Source organism: Gavia stellata, chromosome 6, assembly GCF_030936135.1.
Source record: "Gavia stellata isolate bGavSte3 chromosome 6, bGavSte3.hap2, whole genome shotgun sequence".
NCBI lineage: Eukaryota > Metazoa > Chordata > Aves > Gaviiformes > Gaviidae > Gavia > Gavia stellata.
The window spans coordinates 43148724-43170343 of record NC_082599.1 but is presented as its reverse complement, the minus strand read 5'-3'; the positions used below and the strand labels follow the sequence as shown (position 1 = coordinate 43170343).

Here is a 21620-nt window from a genome sequence, read left to right as displayed (position 1 = left end):
GTTACCCCCTTGGGATTTCTCACACCCACACAGGGTGGCCACGTCGCGCAAGCAGTGTGTTGCACTGAAAGTTCTTAACTGACGGCATTTAGGCTGAAAGTTAAGGACTCCGAAGTTCGTTAAGTACAGGTCTGAAGTTGTGTACAAAAACCATACTCCTTTCTCTGCATATAAATACAGATATTGGCTTCAATCACATAACTGCATAATATTTTTCTCCCTTGAGATTGCCTCATATACATAGGATATGACAAACAATAAATTGTTTCTGAAGACAACTTACATTCTTTGGACATTCCCACTTCAAAGCACTTCTGTAGTCTGCAGTACTGGCAGCGATTTCTGGTAACTTTATTGATAACACAGTTTTTATCTCTGTGACATGTGTAAACCATGTTCTTCTGGATACTCCTGCGGAAAAAGCCCTGAAATCAAGAAAAAAAGAAATCAAATAAACTTTTCAGCTTCCCATAACCCTTAGAGACAGGCACTAAGATTGCTTTAAAATAACAAAATAAATTCAAAGTTACGGCTGGAGTATGACATCTTTAAGGACTCAGTCTTACTATAATTTAGCATTGTTTCTTGCAACGTTAAGACTCATCTCTTAAATAAAAACTAATTAAATAATGCAACTCAAGGCCAAAATAAACAAAACTAGAACTAGTAACAGCATTCAGGAAATGAAGTCCTAGATTTTACAAAAAAAGCTCAAATAAAAATGGTTTGGGCTTATGGTTGTAGTAATGAGTTGGATAAACAACAGCCTTCCTAACAGATCCGCGTGGAAGTCAAACACTCATCCAACAATCAACAGCCTCTCTCAGCCTAAAGGTCCCGTCTATTTTTATTACTGCAGAGATTCTTTAGTTCGAAGGCAGCACGTAAAAAGAGAAATAATTTGAAACCCAGGTCTTGTAGCTGCTGGAACTTCTACAGCAATTAATGAGGCTTCTGCAGGTGGAAGAGTTCCAGCATCACGTTATTGAGCTGTGAACTTGTAAGAGTTGCCAATTACAGCATTTTTTTCTTATTCAGATACAGCTGTGAAAATAATCAAGTAATTACAATGATCTTGAACAAAAATTAAAGAGAACTAGAGGTCTGGTTTGTACTTAAGGAACACCATTTGACTGGATTCCTCCTTTGGCAAGTAAAAGAGAGAAAAACAGCCATAAATGGCAAGGTTAGCTGGCACAGAAAAAAGGCAAAAACCAAGTTGATTTCTTTATCTGTACTAAAAAACAAGCTTTAGATAATATCATATAATAATGAAGAAAAAAAAAAAGATGATTACTTTAAGCATTTTAGAGCTCAACCCACAGATACTCAGTGAAAGTGTTTCTGCAACAGACATTTGGAAATTTGACAGCACTGTTTAACCTTCTCACTCAGATTTTGAAAATAATTTCAGCAAGCACCAGGGTCAAATTTCAGTCAACATCATAGCATTATGGAAGAACAGTTAGCAATTTAGTATTTGTTGGAGGGCTTGTGAGGTTAAAGCTCTTCAACCAGCCACATATTTACACCCTACAGGGAAGCGGTAAACTTGATGCTGCAGACGATAGCTCTGTGCCCATAATGCATTTGTCTAAAGATGCGATCACGGTAAGCTATGAAATTGGCTCTCCTAGAAGCACTCATCGAGATATGCGAGTAGTTCAAAAGCCAAAAACCCCTATCGTTCAGAGGGAACTGGGAGAGTTTCTGGCCGTATGATCAGGGAGTGGTAGGGCAGGCACAGTCAGTAAGGGCTGGTCATAAATTCCTTGCACACCCAACATGCTATAGATGCTAATGTTATGAAAATACCTCAAATTCACTCAGAACTGAAAAATGCCTCCTTAATCACATAACCCCTGGCAATACTCTTCTGCAGCTCTTGCACAGGCAAGCCTCATCCTGAGGTTAGCTCCTCTGATTTAGAAGATACTTAATACTACCATCAAAGAAGTAAATAAAAACTCTTCACTTCTTTCTCTTCCTTAAGCTACTGGACACAGAAGAAGAATTTAAAGCCATTAGTTTAGAGAATTAAAACCTTTTAAGTTATTGATAACACTGCTGTTTTATATTCCACACTTTTGATCATTAACACTGCTTGAATCTTTGCAATGGAAAGTATGGCAAGCGTGTGTACATTTCTCTACCTGCTGGGAAGAACATTTATGGTAATATTTACTTACTACTTTCTTGCTTTGATATTCCCCTAATTGCGATGGCCAGCTCTGGGGTAATTGCTGAGGATGCTAACTAGAACTGTGAGAAGTCTATGGCATCTATTTCGGTTTAATTCAACAGACAGAAAGTGTGAGCTGTGCTGGTTCAAGGGTCTCTGTACGGCTCATTTGGTCATGACTTTTTAGCTGGGAAGAGGTAGGGGAAGCCAAGACTGGGAGCTTCCCCTGCAACCACCCCAGCTTAATCCAGTGCTGCATGTAAATCAACACCTACAGCCACCGATGGAAGAACTCTCCTACCACCAGACTGACAGGGCAGGAAACAGAATGGCCCAAATGAACAAAAATGACCCTCTCGTGCAGCGACTGTCTCACCACACTGAACAATTAAGAGTAATTTAAAAAAAAACAACCCCAAAGCCTCCTCTTTGCCTGCACATGCTTTGGGGCAGAGGCTGCTGTGCATCCATGCTCAAGAGACTTCTGGTTTACTGACACAGGCACGACTTGAAATATGAGCTTCAGAAGTGTCACCCAATACAGAGAAAAGAGGAAACAGCCTCCTCCAAATATACCTGTACTTCACCAAAACAAAACCGGCAGCCAATGGCGCCCAGTGATTGATCAGTTCTGATATTTAGATGCAGCTTCTGCATCCTTTTAACCTCGGGTTTAATTACAGCCCATCAGTAAGGAAAGCCGAGGAGGCTGTCTCAGTCCTTACCATACAAAGTTGACCACACAGCCCAACAGAAAAAGGTGATCCAACTTCTGCAGACAGCAAGTATAAAGCATTCATGAACTGATTACTGATATAAAAGGCTTAAGAAGAACAAACTCGGAAAAACCAGATCTCTCCAGGTGGAAATGTAGACAGTTTCTTCAACAGCCTAACCTCCCCAGGCACCATCCTACACAGAGTGAACGATACAGACGAGGATATTTATTGTGGAAGCTTAGACTGTTTTACAAATTACTTTTTAACACCTGTATTTGATTTTCTTCCTGGAGTTAACTCACAAAACAGAAAGAAAAATGAACTTATTTCCGTAAAATATTCAGGTGAAAAAAGGTATAACGTGGTCCTGCTCACAACTAAGGACCTGTTTCTCAACAGCATGTTAGGGCCCACTCCCCAAGCACTCTTCCCCAAGACACCATTGGGATACTACTTCTACTAACATTTGTGGCAGGCTCATTTTAAAACCTCAGCAATACGTCACTGAAAAGATTTGATCTTTAAAATTTCCTCTGGACAGGCACTAATAAAAATGCCCAGATTATAAATATTATTTCATTTCTTTGCATACAGACCCCAGCCCAAAGCCACCATAGGAGGAGGGACAGGACTTCAAGCACTGGCGGGCGAGGAACACTTGCTGGGCACCGGGGCTCGGTTTCCCCACCCGCCTCCACAAGCCTGGTGCCGTGCAGCCGCAAGTTTAGGTGGCACTGCAAATAGGGTCATGCCCAGAAACATTTCCCGAATCTGACACTGGGCTAAAAAAACCAGACAGCGTCCTGTCTCTCCCTCTGCAGGGGATGGCACCTCACCTGCTTTGGTTACCAGCAGCTCTGCAGCGAGAGAAAACCCTGCAGGACACGGGGATGGGCAGAGCGGGCCCTTGCTGCCCAGTTAAACAGAAAAGCACATTTAAACCATTTCAAGGCTGGGTTCCAGATAGCACAGGTATAATACACTGGCCTGTTCACTAAAAATAGCTAAGTTAGAAGCAAGCCTAAGTTTTCCTCCAAGTGCTTTTCGTCAAATGACTTCCATCTCATCTCACAACCCCAACAGTTTCTTCAAAAACCAAGAAAATCCAAATGCAACCTATCCTTAAGAAGTTGTCAGAAACTTCAGAGATAGCAAATGCCACTGCCTATACATTAATCAACTTCAAGTGCCTACTGGCTCTTGGAAAACAAAGCTACTACTTACCGTAATACATTCACCTCAAGAGGAGTCTGTTTGGCTGAATATTTACACGAGCAATTTTTTATGCAAATATTTTAGCATCCCATCCAAATTAACAACCTGTGATGGGACATGAGACACTCCTGTGCCAAAAACAAGCACAAACAATTCTTTGTAATTTAAAATACCTTATGAATATAAAAAAAACCCCATTCTGTGAGACATAAAGCATTACTGTCATACATAATTGTTTTCAATAGCACCTACAAAGTACTTGAATTTGAAGTAGAGGAAGCTACTGAAGACCTATCAGGAATAGTGATTTGCTCTAACATTCCTTTTATCCACAACTTTTCAAAGGAACACAGACCTTGTGTTTTTATTTTAGCGAAGACAAAGCTTTGCAGAAATCACACTTATGAATTAATTCCATCCTTCTGAGCTGCTTTTATTGGCATCCTTTACACAAAGCATTTCGGACAAACGTTTCAATTTTTAATCTCATCTTTTCTGTGCATCATGCCACACTCCTCCCAGGCCCACCAATCTTGTTATCTTAATGGATGACAGATAGAGTATCACTCTGACCATGCCACATCAGGCGTCCTCATTTACCGAGCGCGAGGAAAAAATGCTGAGTATAAATTATTCAGAAATCTATTGTATCAGCGTGTGTTCTCTGAGCATCCACCACTGGCTGAGCAGACAGATTATTTTTCACTTTTAATTGTGTTGATATCTTATCTGCTGCACTGAAAGCAGAGAGTGATACGTGAAACCGCACGTATCAAGCAGCAAATAAACCCAGTTTACTAGGTCTATTGCTTAGAACTAAATAACCCATTTAGTCAATCTAACTTCAACACAATGCCAAAAAAATCCTACCTCATCCCATTCACCACTTACTTTTGTAGTATTTGCCTGGTAGCGTGTCAAAATTAGAGAGCTCAGTACAGAGCAGCGGTGCCTACAGAGAATGTTAACTATCCCCGTAATATTTTGAATGCCATTATGCCACTGGTTATCTGAACACAAAGCAGGTCATTAAGGATGAGCTATCAAGATTATGTTAGGTGTTTAAGCTTATTAAGTCTTACAGAATTGTTAGCATGAACTGCTACCCTTACATATCTGATAGGGAATCTATACAACTCGCTCTCCTTCACTGTCCAGTTGATTTTGGCAAGTCAAATGATTTAGAGCTCAAGTTATGCACATTGCACGGAGAGATGGAGCATTTGATCCCAACAACGTCTTAAAAATATTTTGCCAGCGTAGGGCATGCCAAATCTTATTCGCAGATGTAGCGGGCTTACAAGTTGAAAACTTGCACTGCAAGCCAGGGACCGGGTAATCAGCAGACAAGGGCTATCGCGAGCTCAATCTGTTTGAACAGCCTGCTTGGTTCATCTGGTTCAGCTTTGATTACCCCCAAATACAGGCAGCCAGCTATGACTCCTGCAGATTAAGAGGCCATTCTTTGGTAAATTTGCAAAATAAGCTTCTGAGTAAAGTGCATTGCTACTTTATCGTAAAAGAAACAAAGGAGTAGGAAGGACTTTTCTATGGTACAGTTTATCAGTCATTTATAAACTCGGACTGACTGAGCTCTGAAGGGAAAGATAAAAACTAGCAACAACTGAAAGAAAACCCAGCCCACAACATACCTGAAACCTCTGCCATTGGCTTTATTCTGAAATAGAGGCTGTACAAATATGTACCTTTTTTACAAAACAAATCTGTTTGTGGTGCATAGCCTCTTTTCAAGCTATTTATTTTAGTCATTCAAGTTACACTCTACCTTTGCTAGCCCTGTAAAACGTATGTAGGCAAGGTAAGGACCCTATTCCTGCTCCCTCTGGAGCATCAGAGGCATTTAAGGTATCTCTCAGTGATGAGATCTGCACAAAACTACTTTGCTCTGTGTCCAGGGAACTGCTCAGGTACATTCATGAACTGAATGTGGTTTGCAGTATTTTTATTGCAGGTGGCAGCAGTCAAGGAACAAAAAACCCCTTCCTCACAAACTCCTGGTAGGATCCGCAGACAGGTTAGGGCAGAGAGACACGATTTTTAGTTATGAGCCAGGAATATTTGCTCTGAAAGGCCTTGATAACATGCAATCCCACAACTGGAGTTGCATAGAAAGGCTTATAAAAGAACTAAAAGCCCCAGCATATGCTGTTAAGGGATTCCGTATAGTACAAAAGACACTGTAAAATGGCTGCAGCCAGAACACAAGACTCCACAAGTAACGAAAGCTGCCAAAGCAGCTATCTAAAAGGAAGCTAAAATGAGCGTATTCCCAGTTGCTCAGCACTTTTCCGGGATGTCTGCGCTGTCTATCATGCTTTGGAAGTCACGGCTTACAGAATAAACAAATTAATTGTCTGACATTGTGGCTGGAAACCACCGCCGGCACAAAATGGAAGCAGCTACAACAATAAGTAGAGGAAGGTTGGCTGCCAGGAAGCAGGGAATTGCGCTGATGATGTATGTCAGGGCAAGACAGGCAGATCTTTGCAAAAACAAATTAATAAACACTGTTAAATGTCAATAGCTTGTAGCAAGCACCTAGAGATGCCAGGTGCCTGGCAGCAGAGGGGCTGGGCACCAGCCCACCCTGGGAAGTGCTCTGGGTTTGTCCGTCGTTGCTGTTATTGCCAGCAGAAATTCTGCTTGCCATCCACTTTTCTCCTCTAGCCATTTATTCTGCAGATGAAGAGTAGCCGTAACCTTCCACGGGCAAAGAAAACCAAATTTGCTATTGAAACCAGGGTGGTTTGTTTTTTTAAAAAAAATCAACAGAACTCAAAAGACTTCATAAAAAATAAGCAGGTGTTATCCCACATCTCTCATATGGGAATACAGACCTGTGGACCTAAGAGCAACCCACTAAGGGGAAAAAAAGGCTTATTCTCTTTTCATTATTTTTACACAAATGGAAAAGCTTCAGTGTTTCAGGGTTTTCTCATTTCTTAAAAAGAGAAAAAGGCCCAGAGGACAGGGACAGGCAGATGAAGAAGCTGTCACCCCTCCCTAAGCTACCAAAATGGGGACACTCATCCACAACGGCAAGAAATTCTCCAGCAAAGACAGGGCAGACCACACTTGATAAATACTAATAGTTTCTAAGGTGAAAAAAGTCTTATGGGCCTCAGAGGGCAAGGAAAAAATGCCAATTTCGACCACAGAGCTTGAAGGAAATTATTCATGGGTTTACTAATGCCAATTAGCCGTTAGCCACTGGTGAGGCTGGAAACAAACACCATTTTTCATGGTGCCCCATGCCAGCACATCATCTTATTTCACAAACCTTGGCCTAATGTTAAAAACATGCCCCAAACTGTCAAAACGTTAATTTTTTTTTTTCCAGGGAGTTTAAAATGCTTCCTCTGGCCAGCTGACAGAAAGGCAGCTACAGACGAAACGGGGGAGTTGCATTCATTTGGCTGCAAATCTGCAGCAACCGGATTTCTCCAGCAAGGGTACCACAGCATCCCTGAGACTACGCATGGATTTCCCCACAATTTCGATTTTCACTGAACTCCTGACCTTTTTAGCAAACATGTCAGTCTCCAGACAGAACAGTCATCACCTTGAAACAATATGTGAGGGGAAAGAACGGCTGAGATTTTCTGCTTCTCCACTTCAGTAATTTAAACAGAGAGGAAGGCACTGGTATGCACTTCCATCTGCTTTCTTCAAATTAAAAAAAAAAAAAAATCAGGAGATGAAATGTATACAATTAAAAAGTTACAGTTAACTTCCTTTCAGTAATGTCTGTAGGATGATTTTTGGCCTGCTAGGACACTCCAGATGGGAAGAGTAATGAATATAATTTAATATGAATAACAGGAGATCAAAGAAACGCTTTTCTGAGTTGCAGCACACTGAGTTATTTCACACAGTTTAATGGAGAACTCAGAAATGAATTATTGCATTTTGCAATTTTTTTCTATTTTTCTTTATGCAAATCAATTCCCTTTAACCTAATTTGTGGAGGACCAGACCTATAACCCAGTAGAACCATAAAATGTCACTAGGATGGTCGTACAACTGGCTAGCACTTATCCAAAAGGCTCTATGTTGTTAACTGCTCATCGTTTTTTTCCTCTCTTCCCCTCCAGTGCCTCAGGATTTATACCACCAATTAAGACAATAATGAGTGCCCCAGGTTGACCTCCCAGGAGCAAGAATTAATTAAGTGCAGTATTTCTTCGTAAAGAATGACACTTTTCCAAACCACTTACGTAGCTGCTGTCTTGCATGGAAGCACAGTATCAGGAAAGACCTGCCAAATTGTTATCCCCCAAATGTATGACTGATTTTGGTTTACACTCTTAAACTGGATCTCTGTTTTTATCCCTTGGGTTTGCGGGTGGCTGGAGCAGGAGGACCATCTTCCAAGGAAAATGTCACAATTTTACTAGACATATATGGGACTTTTTTGCACAGAGCTACAAAGGAAAGATACAAAGCAACAGCTACTCTAGCAAAGTAGTAGACCTCCTAGTAAAAACAAGTAAAAAATCACCGCCAAGCTATACCCATGCAGGGACATGCAGATTCCTGCAGCAGGCAGGACAAGGAAAAGACTCATGTTAGCTATGCAGTTACTATGCTGCAATTACTTGTAGGAGTCTCTTGAATTAGCCTCTCCATTTAGCTGCTGGCAGAGATGGAAACATGTGAAGAGGAAAGGGCAAGCTCAAACAAAAACCTACATGGGAGAAAGAAGGTATGTGCATGCTCCAAGGAAATACCCTGCGCGGGTAGGCTTTGCATCCTCCTCCTCCTTCCCTCCCAGCCTTCACCACAAAGGCTTGCAGAGTTCCCGCACATATTTGGCACCACAGTTATTTAGAGGAAGAGGCACGGGGACTTTCATTAATTGTCAGCCAATAAAAACATCCCTGCAACTTCTGCACCACCTGAAATTTATAGAGGCGCTAGTTTCTAACCCACTATCAGCAACCGAATGCTTACAGCTCAGCTGAAATAATAATGCAAACTTTGCCACAAATATTCATATTTGCCTGCAAGCTGGCTGAAGCGCAATTCCCCTTGCTCTAGCAGAGAGAATCGCACAGTTTGCGTGCACAGCCAGCCGTTCCCTGCTCTCTCCCCAACCCACCCAAAGCCAACGCAGAGCCCCAGCCTCTGCCCAGCCAGCTGGGTGGGTGCCTGTGGGTGCTGGCCCAGCACCCACCTGCCAGGCTGGCCAGCAAAGAGCTTGCTGTGTTGTTTCCAAGACCCAGCATGTTTCTGTTCTCTTTGTCTGACCTGAGAGGAGTTTTAAGATGTGCCTGATCTGCAGCAGAGAAGTTTCTGAGGAGGGATGAAGTGACGTACGAAAACAATGCAGAAAGCAACCCAAAAACATTCAGAAGAAATAACACGGACATAAACATGCCAAAATAAACCAGATGTCTTGAGCATGATGCTCCCTGGTATGTTTTTCAGGCATCCATCTGAATGGCTCATCAACACACGTTCATTATCTTCTCACAATTGTTTTTTTGCTCTTAATTTTGACAATTGATCTCTAAACAAATATGTTGCATCATATCTCTTGAAATCTGGCAAGTAGCATCTTGTACTTACTACTTTATGCTATATTCTCATTCCCCTGCATTCATCAACAAAGGAACTCTGCTAATACAGAACTACCCACTAAAACCTCATAAAACGTAGAGTTTAGTGAACCTCAGATGCCTGGAGACTAGAAAACAGAGTTCAAGTAAACATCCAGAAATATGCTAGTCTGGCTCTCTAGTACTGGCAGCAGTCAAGGAAAATTACCTTTCCACACTGCAGCTGAAACTCATTACCGAAGGCGACAGCAGAGGGATCAGCTGGAGCTGGACCAGCTTGGCAAAACCACCATTTTTAAGAGTGAGATGGTGGCCATACCCCTCTGCCCGGTTCCTCTACACAGTCGAAGTACACGCAGCCAAAATGGTCTCGAAAACATGGAAAAACAGGCTGAGGAAGGTGGATGAAACGCAGTCTGTGCCAGTGCAGGGGATTAGCAACTGCACAACCAGAGCCAGAGAAAACAACTGACTAGTTCCTCCAAGAAATAAGGACTCTTAAGGTAACACTAATCTGAGATATGTTTCTTGTTGCAAAACCTGACACAAATCATGCTGAGATGCTGAAAAAGCAGTGTAGCTTACAGGACAAACGCAGCACTGCCTCCACCTTGCCTGGTGTTGGGCACCACTGTTCATTCAGGCAAGCCATAGGGAAAGGGAGAGTCTGGGACTGGGCAACTTTGACAACGAGAAAACATGACCTTTCAGAGAAGAGCGAATGAACTGGGGCTGATTAATCTAACACAGGAAAATCTTAGCAACATGTTTTCCTGTTTTCTCCCTCCCCTGCCAGACTTTAATCAATGGCCAGATTCAAGCACAGAGCTCGTATAATCACAAGACGATCATTCTTTCAGTTTACAGAAATCACATGGACTTGGGGTAAGATAAAAGGTCTTTTTAGTTAGCTCATCCATTTGGCTCCTGGATGCTGTGCTTGCATTTCTTCTGTTCACCTAACACTCCCTTTCGTCTTTCCTTTAAAAAAAAATACATAGTTTTCACCTCTGTTTCTGTACACATAGCAGTCCCATGCATCTCCTAAGGATAAATGTGGACTGGTTAAGACCATTTGCAGCAGCATCTGAGCAATGCCTTGATCCCTCGATCAAAAAAAAAAAAAGTAGTTAAAAAAGTGGTAGTGCCCATTCATTTAAAAAACAATGGGCTGCAGTGCTTTCTCTGAAATGCTCCGCTTAAATCTTCCTAAATGTGGAGCACTGTCACTCTTTTGGACCAGCAGAAAGCACACAAGGATCACAGCGCACTCGGAAGCGAGGACCTAATAATTTCCACATATTTATCATAGATGCACAGGGCTCCAAAGCAAGCCAAGCACCCCGGAAATGGGGAAGACCTCTCCCCGCTGCTGGGAAGATTAACCTGGAGAGCATCCAGCCTGGACTCTCACAGGAGGAGCGAACTCCCATTGGGAGTCGCTGCACCATGGCTATAAATCTCTGCTTTCCCTGGTAAGCACCTAGGAGGAGGGAGAGGGAACTGGCCATAGCTGACAGTAATGGGTCCCATTAAATTGTCACTTTTAAAGAGACTCTGGAACAGGAACAAACTTGCTCCGTAAGCATTTGATCAGTCTCCTTGCCACCAGGTGACGGCAGACCCTGCTCACATGCGGGGGGCTGCTGGCTCTCCCCTCCGGCACTGGAAGGGTCCCCAGCAGTCGCTGAGGTTCGCTATAGTTGGAGTCAAATCGCTGACTGCATTTACAGCCAACCAAATCTACGTTTTTTGGCACTACTTGTGACTGCCATCTCACCTTGTAATTTATGTATCTGTTATTCCAGACAGGGGATCCAGAAACAATATACCTTTTCCCCTTTAAACGTAGGTATTATGATACAGTTTTTTACTGCATAGTAACTTTTCCCACTAAAATATATTAAATGAGAAATTTTAAGCAGGGCCATGTGAAATCATAAGGGACTTTATACACAAAAATGTCTTTCTACTTCTCGGCTGTCTCCGGAATTGAGCTGTCGAAATCGTGGGGACTCCTGCAATATTATCAAAGGGAAGAACAATTTATGAGTAGGGACCCTGAATATTTGGCAGGCCAGCTGCAGTAGTATACCAATTAAACAGTTGCTGTACCAATATACCAAAACTACCAATTACAGAATTGGATGCGTGACTTCTTTAACACTACAAGAAGTTTTTATAACTGGAGTACTGAGCTGCACAGATGTCACACCTAGAGGTGTCTCCTCTATATGGAAAGTTCATCTGAAACAATCAGAATAACATAAAATAGGAAGAAGGACACAACATGTATGTCCTTTACACGGAACTCATGAAAAACGTATCTATATTTAAAGACTATAGCAAAATCCAGATACAAAGACGAAAAGATAGGCACATGGGTATAATATTAACTTCGGCGGTTTCTGACTTTTGGAACGGCTACTCAAAAATGGAAGTTTTTTTAGTAAGATATTTGTTTTGTTTTACAGGGGGAAGAAAAAGAAGTATACAGTAAACAAATGGAAGAGAGAATCTGTAAAGCTGACTTTGTTGGAAATAATGAATCTTGGAAAATTACATCCAATTGTCTTTCCTGCTATAGCACAAGACTGAAATTTCACAAAAAGCAGCTCTGCAAAGCTGAACAGCTCTGGGATCCATGCTGCAAATTCAACTGCAGTCCATTTCCAGAAGAAGCTAAAGAAAATACCCCTTTAGGAAATTTCCTGAAAGGGACACTTCATTCGAGATTAGAAAGAACCTCTGTTTCCATCAGCAGGTTGGTCAGTAAGCGCAGAGAGCAATGGAAGGTCACTGTCCGAGGCCATTCAGAGTATTTCTGCAAACTGCGAAGCTGACCACTTACGGACTGGGTGATGGCTTACAATAACCAGAAAATACAGATAGGTGTATCTTTCAAAATAAATTCAAAATAAGTAGCAAACAAAGATCATCTGAATATGTACTTAACAAGTAAGCGAACAGAATTACGTAACGGATAACTCCATTTTGTACACTTATGAAACCCCTTAATTTTGGATTTACTTCTCTAAGATGTGCCAAACAGAAAATCTTTACGTTCTTGTTAAGAAAAATGCAAACTACAATTTAAAAAGATACCTAAAGCAAGCAGAACAGCAACCCCAACCATCTCAGCAGCACCAAAGTCAACATTCAGACAGAACCACACTCAGTAAACTATTCTACTCTCCCCCTTTCTTGCAGGGAAAACGGTGTACTTCGTTGTGGGGTCCAGCAAGCTATCCTAAATTTAAATGCAACAGATCAATTGCTTGTATATCCTTCTCTATCAATGTCTCATTACCTAGTTTCTTTGTAAAAAGTTCCAAAGTTAGAAAATGAAAGCTAGTTCATTGTAATTTTACATGTCTGTAATTGCTGTTCAGTAAGCATAAATAACTATAGCATAGTGTAAAAAAAGGTGGGCTACTACTGTTAATAGAAAATCTCAGATTATTTAATTTCTGAGATGTTTGGTCAGACACCCATGTTTCCTCATCTGCTGAATTACCTCTGCAAAAAATACTTTTAAAGATCATATTATAAAATGTTGTATTAAACATGGTAGAAAGCTGAATTTTTTCCTACACTGTAACAACTTTCTGGGTGTGCAAAGGATAGCCTGTACTCCACATCTATGATTAAAGGCCAAATGTGGTCCCTAAACTAATGGAGAGCTATGAAATAGATAGACAAGATGAGAACAAAATAAAAAGTTTTTCCCCTTCTCTAGTGAAGAAAACTGAAAAAGTAAAATCCATTAGAACCTACTTACAGGAAAATAAAACCACACTCCACACCCCCCACATCCATTGCATGCAAACCAGGGCACCTCTCAGCAGGCAAGTGTACCAGCCTGAATCGCAGCCCACCTGCTTCTGCCATCTCTTGTCGGTACGTCACGATGTGATTCACATAGACAGTGCTTTTCCACGTACATATAATTTACTTAATTCTGTTGAAGCTGTTGCAAACCATGCACATGATACTGCTCTGGTGTGAACCTCAGCTCTCAGCCATCTGCTAATAAGCCACAACAGCTATGGGCAGGTGAAAGTTGGATAGAAATGTGACAAACACATCTACAAGGACTCTTCAGTACCTACCTTGGTGCAAGAAACCATGATTCAACTCCAATAACAACAGGTACACACACATGTAAATTTGAAGTTTCTTCTTTTTACGGTGTATATTCTCAGGTATAGAAAGGAATAGACACTGCCAAAAGAGTAAGACTCAACAACTTTAGTTTAATTATAATAATGAACAAACTGTAGCTGTTATGGACTGGTTATTGGCCAAAGACCCTGAAAAGATACGCCAGGGTCAGCAGGCATGAAGCCTACATCTATATTAGGAAATGCTCTTGGGGACAGTCATGGGTACTATGATGGGAAAGTCCACATCTACGTTAGTTAACTCCTTCAGCCTCTGAAACAGAACGGCTGCATCCAAACTGGTCACAGGAGATGGCCGCATGCAGGAGGAGTGCTAGCTGGGACAGCCAGAAACCTTCCACGTACACAGCATGGCAAAGCAGTGCCCCAAAACGTGGCTGGTCACCAATATGCCATAGTTCAAGAGTCTGATGCTGCTGTTCTTTTTTGAGAACGCCTTCACTGACAGTAACAGGAATTTTGCACGAGAAGGGAGTGCAAGATTTAAGCCAAAGAAATGTATGTTGTTATTTGACAGTTTATGCAAAATAAGAGAGTAGTTTCCAGTTCCCGTTTCTACAGGACATTAGCCCTTGTGCTCACAAATAACTGGAGCAGCGTGGTTAGCACGGTTAGAAAGTAATTTGGGATAATCTCTGCGCTCCTATAGCACCGGCATCACTGCCAGAAAAAAAATAAAGTAATTAGTAAAAACAACTATTCTCACAGCTTAAGACGAACCCCTGGTCTATGATTGAGGGCAACAGGCAGGATAAGAGGAAGATTAGCTGTGGATGTATGTGCTGTATATATACAGACACTGCTGCCCTTTGTCTGTCCCTCTCTGCTCCAGAAGCACAGTGCAGGGGAGCGGCAGAGGTATAATCCATAACTTGAGCCCAAAGCACTGGAAATCAAATATGACATTCGAACACACAACACAATTTTCATTTTTGTTATCTGTCATGGCTGGCAATTTTTTTTTTCTTCTTCATTCCATGTCATTCACACAGCCCAGAAAGAGATTTTAAAATACATGGTAACACAAAATTTTTGTTCCTGATCCCATCTATTTCATCATGTTTCCTTGCTTTCAGTGGGCTTCCAATAAATATATGCTTCCCCTTCCTTCAAAAATTTGAAATAAGTTCAGTACCTGGTAAAAGTTTCATCTTCCAAACAAAGAGAAAAATTAATTAAAAACTTACTGAAAGACAGACACCAGCTTTTCAAAGGACACCTGGCTTTCCTGGTTTTGTTATTTTAAAAACTAAAATCTCAAAGACAGCATTAAAACAATCAGGCCTCTGATAGTAAAAAATATATAAAAAATCCAGGTTTTCAGTACTACATTTAAAACAGTTGCAACTCATTTAGTGTCTTTCCGCATATGGCACTGCTTTCTGCAAACGAATGGCTTTGAACATTGCTATACTGCGAAGTTTAAGATCAGATTGTATTAATAGTATGCAGAAATGTATCTCAAAATACATTTTTCACCTTCTAAAAAATGATTGTTGATTTAGCTAAAACTAGGAGCAATTCTTTATGATTTGAGGAATTTTTCATAGCCATGCATGAACGACAGCATGCATCTCTACTGCTGGCACTGTCACTTACTAACACAGCTTAAATGGAGACGAATACAGCTTGATCATTCAAGCTGATCTGTATTTTTCTTTCAACTGATAGAAGCTTTTACAATTGCATTGCTGCAAACAATATTACTTCTTTCCCTGATATAAATCATACTGTAACCAAATATTTAAAGCTCAGAAAAAAAGCATTCTCAACTTCACATTTCTTACTTTTTGTTTCAGTTGTAGGTGATTAAAACATGCCTGAAAAACAAAGCCAAACAAATATACAGAATATTAATTAGCTGGTTTTATGAGGTTTGCTTTTATTTTTTAGTGTTAAGTAACTTTAAGAAAATTCTATGTCTGGATCCTTAATTCCCAGTAAAGGGGCATAAATACAGGCTTAAATATAATTAACTCATAGCTAGAAGCTAACATGTGCAAGAGTAGTGTTATCAAAAAGAACTGCTGCTTAAGATCCCTCTACAATCACAGAACTGCCTAAGAAAATGTAAATCTTTCCTCACATGATGTAAAAGGCATTATTAAAAGGCATCTGTCCTGAAGGACACTGTTCCATAAAGGGAACTTTGCTATGACAATCCCTAAAATATTTTAGGCCACTCATCAACATTTCTTGCAGACCAAAGCATAATATCCTTGCCATCAAACTTTAAATAAATAAGTAAAATCAAACCCAGTTCCACTCTCCGTCAGTAGCATTTTGTGAATTCATTGTTGACCAATGCTGATCATGGATTCACGTCCCGCAACGGGGCAACTCCAACCCTCTGAGTGTCCAGAGGGACATAACCATGGGGGACATCATAGAGAATATTAACCCAGCTGAGCTTTGGGCACCTAACCCAATGGCTCGTGGGGACAGGCTGCTCAGGAGGGTGACCCAGAGCAGATCTAGATTAGATGCTCTGAATCAGCCATCCATCAGAGAGCTCCTCTCTCTTCACTGACTGTAGAGACAGCCCAGTCTTCAAAGTTAGGCAACTGATTTTGGGCCTCAAGTTGAGTGGTAGGACTGCCTCCCACTGCATCTGTAAGCAAATAAGGTAAAGCTGTAACAAAACAACAGCTTTTCTCCCAAGCTAAACATCCATGAGGATCAGCACATCTGGACAAAGCAAAAACTGTTTCATTTTCTCTCTTTTTTTTCTTTTCTTCTCCTACATGTATCTTACAAATTTTTGTCAGAGTCGGTCCTACAGAATTATAGACCTAAATTGCAAGGTTTATATCGATGGCTATTTTCCATACTGCTTACAGTCTTTGCAATAAACCAACCCCAAATATATAGTTGAGTCAGGAATGTGTCAAACAAATAGACATACTTTCATAGCTGAAGACCTTTGAAAATACAGTAAATGTGGCTACCCTTTTAATTTAATGATCCTACATTAGATGTGAGTTTATATGAAAACTCTGATGGAAGGAAAGCTATTCTTCTTTCATGATAAAAGCCAACCTGGGATCACTTGGTATTGAAGTAGATTTATCTACATTTTTGTCCATTAGCATCAACAACAGGCACAGAGGCACCTTGATCATTCAGACAAAACTGCTGGACTGTAAACCCACCCTGTTATATGCTGTGCTGTCTTCTCTGCTGAAACTGCTCTAGGCATCTTTGCTGCCCACCAAATTCAAGCCAGGAATCCGGGCAGGATTGCCAGCAGAGGAATGCCATCTTTTAAATGCCCAGAACAAGGGACAAGGCTTTCAGAGACAGCTGAAGCTGCCAGAACACCAGCTTCTCCTCGCTCACACAATGATGGCTTTGTGTGAGGAATCCAGCCCACTACACTCAGTCTCCCCTTCTGCAAACCCGGCTACAATGATGAGGCAAGTCAGGACCAAAAAGCTGGGCTTGTGGTGACAGCCAGCCCTATAACCACTTGTACCAGCTGGATAAATCCAAGTTGCTCATTCTGTATGGAATTTGTTTGTGTGCTATCTAGCAACACCCAGAGACTAGGGAAGGAAAAAAAAAAAAAAAAATGTTTTAGAAGTCTAACTGATGTCATGAAACACACGAGTAGATTCCAAAACTCGCCTCTGAAATGCCACACAGTTTACAAAATGGAAAAGCTGTAAATAAGCTGAATATTGTCAATGTATTGTATTTTACATATAAAAAGATGCACTGGCTCTGGAATTTTTTCTTACAAAATACAAGTGCATTGTGAAGATCAGTTTGGTTTTGAGATTCTAATACACACACAAAGCCATCAACAGCCTTTTGCAGCATAACACCCAGAAATAAACACAATGCCAAGATATTTTTTTTAAAAAACAGTTTAAAACACCAAAAAAAATCCTGACTGCTGAATTTGACTGACCAAATTGAGAAAAAGCTGGGGATATCAACCTTCTGAAAGCTCCCAAATTTCAAATTTGGAAGGCAAGAAGTCAGGTACTCTAAATCCATAACCACAAATAAAATTTTCAGCATGAACACGCTAAAATTAGAAAGCAAGATAGCTTAGAATTATTTAGACAGCTCCTAAACTTTAACTGTGGTTCATAAGTGCATATTATGAAATACTCCAGCCCCTAAAAACCTTAAAAGACTAGTATAACAAAACAAGTGACGGAACAGTCTTTCTAGAGTGACACAGTACTGAAGACTCTGGTAATGAATAAGACAGAAGGATCAGTTAAATAAGGGGCACTTAGAATACCGAGAAAGTGTTTGGCAAAGGAGGTTAGGAGGTTGTTCCCAGGTACCTGAAAGAATAAGGTCCAAGGATGACAGTGAAGGGGAAAAGGGGAAGGAAGGATAGGAGAAGGGACCAATCTAATCACTATGCGAGACCACCACAGCAATGGTTGGACAATGAAGGCAGCTGAAAGCAGATTCTGGAGGAAAAAGGACAACAAATTGTGTGAATTACAATGCTGCGGATCACAAATGATGTCATCGTGGCATGATGTCTGAAAAAACTGCACACCATGAGATTACAGTTGGTGATGTCACAAAAAGAGAGGATGGAAAGTTCTGTCTTCATGAACTCTGTGTCCAAGGTAGAAGTGAGGGGAGCAAGAGGACACACCAGGGAAAGATGGCAGGGGAGAAGTCGGAGTTGGGGGTAACTTTGGAAATCAACCATGAACCCGTGGTGACAATTTAGGGAAGATAAGATTTCCAGTGCAGTGTTTCCCAAACTAAGCATCAGAAAGTCATAATCACCATCTGCAGCTCTCCAAGGGCTCCTGGCTGGAAGGGTCCCCATTAAAAATACACCCTTTATGAGCAGAATATTGCCATGACCTCCTGCATTGGTCTACCATAAAACAGTTCAGTAGGTGATGCTTTTGAGACAGAAAACCAAAGAACTGAATCTCAGGGAACTGCATCAGGAAGTGGATAAAGAGCCATTTAAGGAAACATTGAATAAAAAGCAAGCAAAGCAGGAGGAGAATCTAAAGAGCCCTGAAAGGCAGGAAAAAGAAAGCCTGCTGAATCAAAGGCAGCCATCAACTCAAAACCTTGAGGACAGAAAGCTGTCCCTTTGCACTAGACGGAAACTGCTAATGATCACTGTGACGGCAGCTTCACTGGAGCTCGAAGCAGAAAGGCAAAGGAGAAGGGAACAGAGAGAGAACTAGAAGAAAACCATGGGAGAGCCAGCACAGAAAAACAAATGGAATGGGGCCCTCATGAGATAAATATGATATAAGCACAGTTTTCCATTTGTGTTTCTCAAGGGAAACAAGACTGGCCAGAGTTCAAAGGGAAAGGTAAATGAGTCAGAAAGCAAAAAGGAAAAGTCTTGAGAAAAGGACCTCAGAGCAGAGGGAGGTGCAACGCAGGAGGAAAAAAGAGTGAATTTAAGGTTTAACACTATGGAACAGAGATTGCAAATCAGGTGAAGAAAGAAATGGTGGAAATAAGAGTGAAGAAAGCGAAAAAGGCAACAAGGTCAGAGGAAAAAAGATAATTAGTACTTGATTCAGCTGATATTTTAGCCTAGCTTCTGGTGGAATGAGCTTTGTGTAATCCAGCTGTCCATAAGCGAGGTTGCCTCCCCATCCCAACAGCTTTTGAACATGCTGGTCAGCTTTAGCAAAACTGCAAATCTCAAAGAAAACAAAGTTCTTTGAAAGTGCATGGAGATGTGTGTTGAGGTAAAGGAGAAATAAATTTGTGTTTCCTAACTAGGCAAAAGGCTGTAACATGAATTCTTCCTTATTATTGCTCCCCGATTCACCAGAGAATAGCATGAAACTCCAGCTCCATACCGAGCAGAAGCCTTCAATGAAACACACGCTCTCTAATAAACCTAGGTTAACCAACTAAAAGGCAGAGATCCACAGAAGACAAGGTTTCCCTAGCAGCAGTGCTCAATACTCAGTGCTTATTTAAAGTCACAAAGCAACTGGCTAAATTTTTGTATGAAGGAGGCTTGAGAGAAAGAGAAGCATGAAGAACTGATACTAGGAACCGAGGACGAAGGTAGACTTGAGTACGGGCAGAAGCCTGGATGGTTAGAAATAAGAAGTACAAGGTGGCAGCTTTCTTATGGTACAGGACCAAGAAATGAATGTGTGAAAGCAAGTATAGAGCAAAGATGAAGGAAAAGAAAAAATACACCAAACAGTCCAAAAGGGCTCAAGAGAAAAGGGTAACATTCTTCAGAGTGGTGTTGTGGTCATGTACCACTGTCTGCTGTTATCCAGCACATCACTTCTGTTGACCTGAAAGCTCAGACAACTTTCAACAGCAAATGTAGTAAATGACAGTCCACCACAGGGACCACTAGTTGGCTCAGTGATCTCATCATGTTCTTTGCCAGTTCCTGGCACTCACTAAAGAAGTTGATTCAATCAGTGGAAGAGATTCATAAAATCCTAGCCCAACCTGTTGAAGAGCTAGTGTCAACTAAACCAAATATTCCCAGTCTCAAGCAACCAAGTGACTGATTTGGAACCTTTTTATTTCTCATAGACTGACAGGTTTTGTATGTAACTAATCTTTTTTTTTTTTCTTTTAACAGCAGCTATTGCTAAGTGCTGAATTACCCCATCTTGCAAATTAGCAAATAAGTGAACATGATTTTTTGTTGTTCTTGAATAATGGCTAACACATGACAAGATGGATTTCTTCATGTATTTTGACAAGTGTGGTCTTGCTTTAATTATTTACAAAAATGCTTTGCACTATGCCAATAAAAGCCCTACAGTATATTTTTGCATATTTTTCAAAAATAATGACGTCTTTGGGACATGTGACCTTTCTGCCACAGTCTGCAATTACATCTGTGCTTAGGGGGAACATGTGGGTGAGCAAACGACACCACCATTTGTGTGTTAGCATCCGAGTATGATGAGATTTCCTATTTAATGAAATCAACTACAGCATATTCTTACCATAGTTATTCCTAACAAACACTTAAATTTTGATAGTTTTGTAGCATCTAAAGAAAAAAATAGAGACATGATATCCAAGGCAAACCTCAACACCAGAAAGAGATTCTAAAATTGAGGTGAGTAATTGATAGTTACTTTCACTACTTCAGTATCCACAGTTATAAAATAGGGGGAAACCAGACTCCAATCCTATAGTTTTTTGCCTAATGACTCAAACCCAGGACTATGATATGTCACTACAAAAGGCCAGTAGTGGAAAAAGTTGCAGGTTCAAAGGATAAAATAAAAATGGCTAACTGTACAGTATCTGAAAAATATTATAACATTTCACAAAAATAAACCAGCAAAATACCTTTTATTAATGTATTCTAATAACTTTATTTATATGGATATAGCACCTGTCACATTTTCAGCATGCATTAGTATCTTCACTGTACTAAGCACTACACAACTATTTTAACCTGAAGGATGAAAATCATAGGTCTTTTCTTTATTTGTTAAAAAAGAACATTGCACTAGGTTACCATAACTAATAAAGTTAACTAGGAGACCATCTGTCCTATGATATCTTTTCTTTAGCATCTTTTGCACTACCTTCTTTCCTTGCATGCATGACATTCACTGTATGTACACTTCTAATTATTGCCATACACACATGGTTTAGCTGACATTGCTTCTCTGATATATCTCTCGTCTTTAGACATTCTCTACTTTATAAGGGTATATCATATTACCGCATCCTATGGATAGTCAATTCATGCTCTGACAATCACAGCACTGGAAACTAGCAGACG

General features: G+C 40.7%; 1 protein-coding gene across 4 annotated transcripts in view; it reads right to left on the bottom strand.

Annotated features, from left to right (window-relative positions):
• Positions 1 to 21620, bottom strand: part of RARB (retinoic acid receptor beta) — a 197233-nt gene that overhangs the window by 46443 nt on the left and 129170 nt on the right. For all 4 annotated transcript variants that reach the window (XM_059818272.1, XM_059818273.1, XM_009822347.2 and 1 more), the window contains one exon: positions 284 to 425. In XM_059818272.1, the coding sequence (XP_059674255.1) occupies positions 284 to 425 (142 nt within the window). The remainder of the gene's footprint in view (positions 1 to 283; positions 426 to 21620) is intronic.